This window comes from Sebastes fasciatus, chromosome 14 (assembly GCF_043250625.1).
Source record: "Sebastes fasciatus isolate fSebFas1 chromosome 14, fSebFas1.pri, whole genome shotgun sequence".
In the NCBI taxonomy this organism is placed as follows: Eukaryota; Metazoa; Chordata; class Actinopteri; order Perciformes; family Sebastidae; genus Sebastes; species Sebastes fasciatus.
Genome location: NC_133808.1, coordinates 16,241,194 through 16,252,361, shown reverse-complemented (window position 1 = coordinate 16,252,361; position 11,168 = coordinate 16,241,194). Strand labels below are relative to the sequence as shown.

At 38.4% G+C, this 11,168-nt stretch overlaps 1 protein-coding gene across 1 annotated transcript in view; it reads right to left on the bottom strand.

The window, feature by feature from the left end:
• Positions 1-3,559: 3,559 nt before the first annotated feature.
• The window catches only part of pde11a (phosphodiesterase 11a), a 45,308-nt gene continuing 37,699 nt past the window's right edge, over positions 3,560-11,168 (bottom strand). Inside the window, exons 19-20 of the mRNA XM_074659231.1 lie at positions 10,477-10,560; positions 3,560-5,977 (exon numbers count right to left, since the gene is read on the bottom strand). Coding sequence (XP_074515332.1) covers positions 5,741-5,977; positions 10,477-10,560 — 321 coding nt within the window. The 3' untranslated portion in view covers positions 3,560-5,740. The remainder of the gene's footprint in view (positions 5,978-10,476; positions 10,561-11,168) is intronic.

The following is an 11,168-nucleotide window of genomic DNA, read 5'->3' as shown; positions in this document are numbered from 1 at the left end:
CTCCTCACACTGGGGCTTAATACGGAGCATTGTGTGAATGAATACAGCAGATAGAAATAAGACATAACATTATCTGATCAATCACTCTACTTGTTAAAGGGAGTTGTGAAATATTCATATATATTTAGACAGATTCATATATTTGCTGCTGATTCCCATTTTCTTGTTGATATGTTATCTTTCTAACCTGACTGCATCATGCAATTTCTTTTCAATGAAATGTGCTGCAGTATTTCATGGATACATGTCATGTGTAAAGATACTTTTGTCCACAGGAGGTCAGCACTGCACTGAGAGAAATACTGCATATACTGAGCAGTAGTGGAGGAAGTATTCAGGTCCTTTACTTAAGTAAAAGTAGCAGTACTGTAATATAAAAATACTCCATTACAAGTTAAAGTCCTGAAAATGCCGCTTAAGTAAAAGAAAAATGTACTATATTATATTATTAGATTGTAGACTTACTGTAGACTGATGCATAGAAGTGTAAGTAGTATTTAACTGTTGTAGTTTTCTGGGTGAAAGAGACAAATTACATTTACTGTTGTTACTGTAAGAAACAATTTTTGTGTCCTTATACTTTTTGGAGTATGTTTTTAAAAATCAGTATTTGAGTACTTAGCTACAGTCGTGGAATGTAACATTTACATATTTATATTTACTCCAGTACTGTACTTGATTACTATTTTGACATACTTGTACTTTAATTGTCCAAATTATTCTACTTTTTACTACATTTCAGAAGGATATATTGTACTTTTTACTTCACTATATTTATTTGACAGATATAGTTACTTTTTACATATAAAAACATGATTATATGATATGATGCAGTACTGTGCTACAAATCTACAGTATACAAAGTATCTGAAATTGGTTCCACATTGATGAACTACAACATTCAACTACTCTTACATGTATTTGTTTGTGATATAAACAGAATAATATAATGTCCTATAATAATATAACATTGTGGAAGAAGCCATTCTGCATAATGAGTACTTACTTTTGATACTCTAAAATACGTCTGTACTTCTCCTCAGGTAACATTGTGAATTCAGGACTTTTACTTGTAATGGAGTATTTTTTTAGACTATGGTATTTCTTTTACTTAAGCAAAGGACCTGAGTAACTGAGTCGTATCCGTCAGTCACAGAGTAAAACCAAAAAGTCACATTAAAAAAATTTCCTGATAAACTGTGAGAATGGAACAAAAGAAAGATGATAAATTAGCAGCTTCAGCAGAGAAAAGGCTGGTTATTAATTTTTTTTTCTTTTTTTTTTTCATTTATTTATGTATTTTTTTAGTTATTCATTTATTTATTTATGTATTTTTTATTATTTTAGTTATTCATTTATGTATTTATTTTTGTATTGTCTTTTTCATTAATTTATTTATTTATGTATTAATTTACTTTTATTATTTAATTCATTTTTTTGTTATGCATTTTAGAAACATTAATATTTCCTGAAATTCTCTTTGCATCTCGAAAGCAATCAATAAAATCCAATGCAGTGACAAAAAAAAAAAAAAAAAAAAAAAAAGCCTCTATCTGTGTGTCTGTAAGACGCTCATCCATTGGACGGCCTCCTCACCTGTCTGCCTACTTACCTGCCCACCTGCGCGCACTCACTGCGCGTCACCGGAGTCCTCCACGAGCTGCTAGCCTTGTCAGCTGTGAGTACTAACAATAGCCATGTTTATTGTTCATTATGAGATGTTTACGTTGTCAACTACCTCTCCACATTTAACGCCTTTGGTAGCTGCAATGTTGCTATTTCATTGATAAAGAGTTAGACTTAAACTGGGCTTGGCTGGGTTTTAAATTGGATAACTTTTAAAATCTAACTTACTCTTGCCAGTTCCTCCATTAACACCTATCCAAGCTTTAAGAATCACGTCCTTATGGAGTATGGTTATGGTTAGCTTGGCGTAGGTTAAAAAAGGTTGCATCTACCTTGTAATCTTGAGTGGACTGGTTATACTGGGACCAGTGAGGCTGGTTATGTTTTGCTTTGAGAATGAACAGAAATTGAAAATACTGTTGGTTTGAACATAAGGGCTCTGTGGTGTGATTTTGTTCCACTTGTGTATACGTTGACATTTAATGCAATTTAGTTTGTTGCAAAAATGTGTTATGTATTTAACAGTATTATCATATATTTTCATATAACTTTGAAAAATGTGATGAAATGGTAATAATTTCTCAGAGTACATTTTAACTGACATTAAAGTACTTTTTTACAGGAATAAAAAAATGTGCTTTTACTTGAGTAAGTAACAATACTCATACAGTTATATGAGTATAATATTCTAGTACTCTTTCCACGGCTGGTAGTTGGTCGAGGTTAATTTAAACAATTGTATATACTGTTGGGTAGTTCAATCTATAACAAGTCATCATATTTTATAAGACCATCATGTGTTTTGTATGTAAAATTAAACTTTAAAGTAACCAACAATATTTCATTCTAAATTGTAGAAGTATGAAGTAGCATGAAAAGAAAATACTCAGATAGTCAAATACTTGTTAATGTATTTTTGTGTCCAAATAAACCAGAAGATATATAGCAGCATATTTTTATTTAAACTCTGAACAGAAACATTGCAAACTTGCCTTTTCATGCCCTAGGTTTCTTTCAGTTCAGCCCGCTGATAAATAAATAAATCCAAACTGGGAGAGGAAAGAAGAAATACAAGAAGCACGTTACATTGCAAAAAGGACAAAGTAGTTTGGCCACGTTTGGAGACCTAATAGAAAAATAGAACGGCGATATTCATAATTCACGTAACATGGTGCAATAGAATTTAAATCATGCATTTCCGATGAGATAATGTGTTTACTGATGAAGTTCAAAGTACGAGGTATTTGTTGGCTCACATGTTTGCTACATCCTTAGCAAGTGGTTGGATTTAATACTGCATAAAACATGCAATTCAAAATGTTTCTGGTCGACTTCAATTCAGCTCTTTAACTAAAGTACGGTAGAGCACACAGATCCATGCCACACAATGTGCACAGTCACGTTTTAAACTCCAATTAACAAAGCTACAACACAATTCATAAGGCATACCCCCACCCAAAAATAATACTTATAATAATAATAATAAAATAATAGCTTGTGACTACATGGGCACTTCAGTACTACAAGTTTCAGTGTCTCAGTCTTCTTTTGGAGATTATAAAAGCTGTTTCAGTAGCATTAGTGAGCTTTGTGAAAAGGAAAGAAATCAGATTAAAGCAACAGTCTGACATTTTAGGAAATACACTTATTCACTGTTAGACAAGAGGATACCACTTTCAGATAAAGCTACTGGTTAGTTTAGCTTAGCATAAAGACTGTTAGTCTGGCTCTGTCCAAAGGTAACAACATCCACCTACCAATACTTCTAAAGCTCTCAATTTAACATGTTATATTTCGTTTGTTTACTCCGTAAAGTAATAACGGCAATTCGTTGTTTTACAGGGGAGTTATGTGTCTGACTAATTTTGGTTCTGACCAGTGGGTGAAGTGCCTTAAACTCTCATTCTTTCTAATAGCCAGCAGGGGGCGACTCCTCTGGTTGCAAAAAGAAGTCAGATTGTATAGAAGTCTATGAGAAAATGAGCCTACTTCTCACTTCATTTATTACCTCAGTAAACATTGTAAACATGAGTTTATGGTCTCAATCGCTAGTTTCAAGTCTTCTTCAATACAGCATGATGTTCATTTAGTAAATTATGGTCCCATTTAGAGTCAAATAGACCATAAAGCAGGGGATGCTTTAGGGCGTGGCTACGTTGTTATTGACAGGTCACTGCCACGACGTTGTCTGTGTTTTCGTCTTACAACTTTAACCCTTTCACAGTGTGTTTTCAGTTTATGAAAGTTAATTGTAACATTTTGATCACCTAAAAATGTCTTATTCAGCGTTAGGTTGTACTTAGCTCCACCCTCTCGTGTCTGGTTGCAAAAAAACAAGATGGCGATGGCCAAAATGACGAACTCGAGACTTAAAAACGGCGGTCCACAAACCAATGGGTGATGTCACGGTGACTGCATCCACTTTTTAATTACAGTCTATGGTTCTGGCAAGTTGCCAGGCAACCAGGGGGGCTGCAGAAAGTTACATGTCCTGGCAAAGACATAGTCCTACACATAACCCCTTTGTAAAACAGTACACTTTGGTTTTTGTTCAGATTAAACAAACAAAACATAACATTTTAAATATTGAGCTTTAGAGCTGCTGGTTGGCGGATTTTATTTCTTTTGGACAGAGCCAGGCTGGCTGTTTCCCTCTGTTTATAGACTTTGTGCTAAGTAAGGGATAATGTACAGCTAGCGGGTCATTGTTGTGAAATAAACCCTGACAGGACGATGCAGAGGGGTCTTGCATCGCCCTGAAGGGATTTATTTCACAACAATGACCCACTAGCTGTACATTATCCCGCTTATTACACAGCTACTTACTTAAGAAATCAATAATTTGACACAAAAAACGGTCCGCCAGAGTACGACATCAGAACTGCTTCCATAGCAACGGTCTGTTATACATAGCAACGGTCTGCTAAAAAGAAATAACAGACCGTAGAACGCCGTGATTGACCAACCAGAATTGAGTGTTCAACAAAGCCGTGTGCTAAGCTGAGCTAACCGTCGGCTGGCTGTAGTTTTATTTAAGAAACGAATATCTGAGTGGTATCCTCTCATCGAAGTGAGTGTATTTCTTAAAATAACAATATCAAAACTATTATTTTCAAAGTAGTTTAGTGAGTTTATTAAATGTAACAGTACTTTATGTTTCAGCCGTCAGTGTTAAATCAGTAGATGGAATTACCGCGGAAATTAATTGATACCAGAACAACTTCATCAAGGCACATTGTGTGTGTTTGTGTGTGTGACAAGTGGCACCCTGCATTTATAAAACTGGGCAAAATAGATTTCTATATGTATATAATGTTAATGCTTTGTGGCTAACATGGGGTCAAAACATAACTGCAGTCATTGTTTTTTATAAATTATGGCAAAAACATTATGTGATGGTTCAACATGGATTTCCCTACTATCTAAGAATCCCGGTGAGGAGGCCATGCATTTTTCATTAGGATCTTAAAACAAGGCACAGGAAGGAAGGGAGGGAGCGGAGCACTCAATTTGCATTGCAAGCGCCGTCACAGGTCCTGCTGTTCCTGCACCCCTTTATCCTTCAGAAACTCTACAGCCACTTTACAATCCCGAGCTTACAGGTTCTCAAACAGCACTTGTAAATAACTTCATAGCCTATGTACAGATTTACAAAAAATATCTCTGTTACCCCGGACCAAAATGCGAGCAACAAGGAGGTACCGAGAGCAAAACGAACCACAGCGGAGACAAACATTCCTCTCCAATATTCTCCATGCCTTGTTGAGCCGAAAATCTGTGCAATGCCCAGAATAGTTAGTGTTAGCTCGCTGGTTGACATGTTGACACAGTGGTTTTGAGTTTCCTTTCTGACGTGGTGTTCATCAGCTGATTTGTAGCTGCTCCGACAAGCTCGCCAAACACAGCTCGGTCAGCCTTCAGCACGGGAAGACTGAAGGAGAGCAGAAAAACCACTTATGATAACGCCGCGCTCAAGTCTAAAGCTCATCTCTAGCAGCAAAAAGCGAAGAGGAGCAGAGCCCAAGAACCTCTGCATGCACTGCACGGCCTCTGTTGCAGGCTGCATTTTAGTGGAAGTAAGCCTACAAGATCAGCTCGGAGATGGCATCAGAAGCTAACTAACGGGTTTAGATGGCGTGCCGTCGGCGTCGCCGCTGCAGCAGGGTATGCTGCCCGTTTTGGCCGCGGTGCAGCCGCTTGTTTCTGTGCTGTCTCCGGGACTGCAGGGGCTCGAGGGTGCAGAAATACTCTGGCCACGTTGTCTCTTCATGTTCAGCTCCTCCCAATTGGCCCTGTTCGCTTTGATCATGTCAACCATCGGCTGGAGTTTGGGATTCAACTTGACGAGAGTCTAGAGGGAGAGGGAGAAAGATGAGAATGGAAAAATACACGGAATGAGATGTAAAGACAATGAAAAAACATCAGCTAGGAGCTCTGTGAGGCTGTACCAGGAGGCATCCTCCGGGTATGAGAAGTGAGGCCAATGTGGAAGTGCCTTATACTTGCATTCTTCCTAATAGCCAGCAGGCGGCGACTCCTCTGGTTGCAAAAAGAAGTCTGATTGTATAGAAGTCTATGAGAAAATGACCCTACTTCTCACTTGATTTATTACCTCAGTAAACATTGTAAACATGAGTTTATGGTGTCAATCGCTAGTTTCAAGTCTTCTTCTATACAGCATGATGTTCATTTAGTAAATTATGGTCCCATTCAGAGTAAAATAGACCATAAAGCAGAGTATTCTTTATGGCGTGGCTACCTTGTGATTGACAGGTCGCTGCCACGGCGTTGTCCGGTATGGGAGATGTCTGTTTTTTGTTTTTTTCAATATTTGATATTTTCATACAGAGTACCGTGTTAATATTTTGCCTGTATTTTACATAACTCATGTTAAGCTACCTGGATTAGGGAGTGTCACAACTAGAGAAACGGGTTAAAAATCTTTGTGAGCGTGCAGAAAAGAGTCACTGACGATTCTGGAAACAATTTCAGAATAATGAGTTTTGTTAAAATTACCTTTTGTGTTTTTTTAAATGTCGACAGGTATTTTTTTTTTTTCAGAAAACCAGGCGCTTAGCTCTTTTACTAGAATATAATGACAATACATGGGAGGCACAGACTGGGGCTAGAAAAGCAGCCCATTATTCATCAAATGCACTACAAAACAAATGAAACAATACAGAGAACACGCTGCTACAATAACAGCAACATACAGTACCTCGATAGTTTAAGTTTAAATGAAATGGCTGCTCTTTAGAGATTAGAAGCACATGTATGGCTGAGATAAGTCGCCTTTGTCATTCGTCTGTGTTGAACTGTAAGTGGCAGCGTAGTCAAAGCTGTCATCCAGCATTTTAATAAATTACCTGAGAGACGGGGGGTTTGTTCCCTCTGTTCTCCTCACATTGTCTACTGTGTCTATTGGATTTCCGGGGAAGTCTGTAATTAGTTGTTTCATTAACCCCGTTTCATATGGAAATATAACACGTGGGCATGGGTCCCACATACCAAAACATTATTCACACATACATATATATAGGAGGAAATGGGCAGCCATTGTAAGAGTGAATGAAATAAAAAGGACGCTACACCCACACTGGGGATTGTGTAATGTACGTATGAAAGGAAAATGAAATGTGTTGTTATACATGGAGAAAACAACTAATTACAGCTGCCAATTAACTGAACTTTAAATGCATTTATATTCAGAGGGTGTATTCACTAATTCATACGAACAATTAAAACACTTGTGTGGGTGGTGGACCAGAACAAAGCTCTATAATGTGGCCAAGTTCAGACATCAAGACTATTTTCTTTGTTCAGAAAAAACGTCCGTCAGCCAAACTTTGTTCATTAAGAATTCATAATATGTCCTGTAAGGTGTTTTTTAAAAAAACTGTATGTGACTCAATAATTCATAATATTGTAATTGCTTGAACATGTGTGCTACGAATCATGAAGCTGTTCACCTGTGATGCCGAGCAACATTAGAGCACAATATGGATTTCCATTTCTGTGATTTGAGATAAAGTCGATGCCGGTTTATGGAATCTGACTATTTCTGTGTTATCACACATATCTGGTTTTATGTGTGTGTGTGTGTGTACTGTATGGTAATGTAGAGCTGAAACAATTAGCTGATGATCAAATCATTATTTAAAGGAACAGTATGTAGCATTTAGGGGGATCTATTGGCAAAAATGGAATATCATATTCATAACTATGTTTTCTTTAGTGTATTATCACCTGAAAATAAGAATCGTGTTTTCGTTACATTAGAATGAACCCTTCATCTCTACATACGGAGCGGGACCTCTTCACGGAGGCGGCCGCCATGTTTCTACAGTAGCCCAGACCGGACAAACCAAACACTTGCTCTAGATAGGGCCATTTGCGTTTTCACGTCAGCCACCGTAGTTCTCCGATACGCTTGGCACACAGGAACATTTTTGGTTGGTTGCCATGTGCAACCTCACTGCTAGTGTCGATCTCACAGACTGTACCTTCTTCTTCTACACTTATATCTTCTGTAACTTAATTTTTCAAGCAAAAAGGCCAAACATTCACTGGTTCCAGCTTCTGAAACAGGAGGATTTGCTGCATTTTTTGTCTTAGGCTTTGGTTTTTGTTGATTAGACCGAACAGGCTATTTGAAGACATCAACTTGGGCTTTAGGAAATTTGCATTCTTCACTATTCTCTGAATGCAGTTTAGCATCTAAATAGAAGTGCAAAAAGCAGTAAAGTGCAGAGTAATGTACAGAATTGTTTTCCAGTATCGTGTACTGGAATTTCTAACTTCTATACGATACCTTGAAAAATATTTATAATCAATACCATTTTCGTTACCACAGGAAAAACTGACAACATTGAAGGCATCAAATTTTAGATTTTTAAAAGATAAATAGCGGTGTGTGTGTGTCAACTCGACACAAATATATATATATATATATATATATATATATATATAGTAACGGGTAGATATGAATATGCTATGCCAAGATATGTACAGTATGACTGACAGTGTGAACAGTGTGATTTATTGGTGTATTCATATGTTTTGTTTTTGACACTTGATTTCAATTCATCATTAAATCAAATAATAACATACATTTTCATCGTAGAGTAGACAATCAGACACAAATCATGGCATTTAACAGTCCAATAACAACGAATTAACATTTTATCTAATTCATCGTAAGCCTGTCCTACATGTTTTTGTAATTTTGTCTCTGTTTTATGTGGCCAGGGTGCTCATGTGAGGTCTGTCTCTGGTTAGATTTCTATATATATTTTATAAACCAAACGATTAATTGAGAAGATTTTCTGCAGATTAACTGTTAATGAAAATAATATCCCACTGTGGTGGCATGTGGCCTACACAGTACACACAGCTGTGATTTTCAAAAACTACAAAAACCGAGCGGATTGATCGTGTTAATCTTTACGGATTTTTCTCATTTGCGAGTTAAAAGAAGAGAATCTTCTAAAGGAGAACAATGTCCCTCTTTCTCCGCAGCATATATCCACAGTGGGCCGTTGTCATTGGTTTGCGCAGCATCATTATTCCACTGAGGTAGACTCAGAGGAAGAAGAAGAAGAAAGAGAGACTGTCATATGGTGGGCTGTAAAGATGGAAGGTTATATAATGGGGGGGATTAATATTCCACAAAGTAGCGAGCCACCACCAGGAGAAGGAGATCAGCGAGATCAAGAACGAGATCTCTCCCGCCCACGGACAAAAAACCCTGCCGCCTCTGAACTTCCTCTGTTCTCCCCCTCGCAAGTTTAATTGGCAGCAGCATGATCGTGAGCTCCATATCTGCATTCTCCAAACATCAGCCTTTTACATGAGGCGGCGTGGAGACAAACCCCCCACGCAGACAACACACACACACCGCTTTGATGCTTTTTATCTACACTACACAGACTGTAACAATGGTGAAACCAAAGCCCCGCGTAGATAAAGTCTGCTCTAACTTTTGACACTGATCCTGGGATAATTCAATAGATGTGAAGATGATCTATTGTTTGTTTTATACTGGTGATGACTAAGAGTAATGTGTTTAATATGACAGTAAAAAGGAAAGGAGGTTTAACAATAATACAAAAGCAGAGAAAATCACCCAGTGCTGTAAGAGTGAATGAACTATTTTATCCTTGACTCCCTTCACAACTGTTTGCTTTCATGAATTTAGCTTCAGCACGCCTCATCTCTTAACAGATCCCCTCAGTAAGTCAGCCTGCGTCTTTCTCCCACACAGCCGCTGCTGCCGGCAGTGGGAGGGGCAGGTGAGCCTCTCTTGACGTCATTCAGAAACACATGCACACACATTACTATACAGGCGAGGACACAGTATAGATTTCCATTAATTCCCTGAAAGATAACCAGTAGCTCTAAGCCTGGCCCTAACGTTTGCTCGGCCGGGATCCTACAATAAAATCTGCCTCTCTATCTGTGCATTAGTCCTTATTTCATAACCGTGCAGTAAAGTACACCGTCTTACTGAGGGGATTTAACCCGACTAACATCACAGCTCTATTCACACACTCCACTACCTCTCGCAGTCAGAAAGTGCACACTCATTCTGCTATTCTCAAAAGAACAGGATGCAACCTTTTAAGTTGTTTCAGAGCGTTCAATAGAAATTTCTTTTTCAGTGAGAAATCTGTGGCTGCAAAAGAAAAAAGTTGTCGGTGACAGCTTCATTGCTGGCGTCAGTGAGGGGGACAATAGCTGAGGAAGGACAGCGACTACTGATGTCAGAGGCAGATTTGTGTGTGTGTGTGTGTGTGTGTGACAAGCACAACACAATGAAGGCCAGAGAGCGGCGAAGCTTCAAGCGTTTACCTCGTATAGTGGCGCGCAAATTCCATCAATCCACTCCAGCTGAAGCCCTGGCAACTCGTCCTTCCTGTTTCGATCAAAGATGGCCTGAAACACAAAAGTTAGACCTACATTTGTGCTGGAGAAACAAAGGAGGAAGTCAGGATTACTGTTACTAAGAAAAGTCTCCCTCAGCTCTCGAGAGTTTATTTCACGTACATTTCCTATTCTACCTCATTCTTCTGCAGCCTGAACTTGAGAGGCTCCACTGAGGCTGTGCTTCAGAGATAGTTACTGGGCTGCGACTTAGAAGTTAATATTTAATTTCCAACACCCACACACACAGAGCGGTAAAGGTTTGACACAAGCGGCAGACCTAAGGCTACCGCATTAGTTATTTCAGAGGGGAGGCAATGTGGCCTGGCTCGATTAGTCAACAGCCATTAATTGCACACAGAAAGCTGTTGGTTTTTCCCCCTTTAAGAACTTGTAACACAGTTCAGCCTTCAAAGCTCCTCAATCAAACACACAGGGCTCCTCTGTTGTGGCGCTGTGGCTTTGAGGACAGTCTGAATTAGTAATGAATTAAGATCTGCTATTATTATTGTGCTATTTTTACATTTACTATCTCAGCAAGTCAAAATACACCAAAATGCCTTGTGTGTTTACAGCTGAATGAATAGAAAGGTCAGTGTTTGCTTTGAATCCTGTGTAGG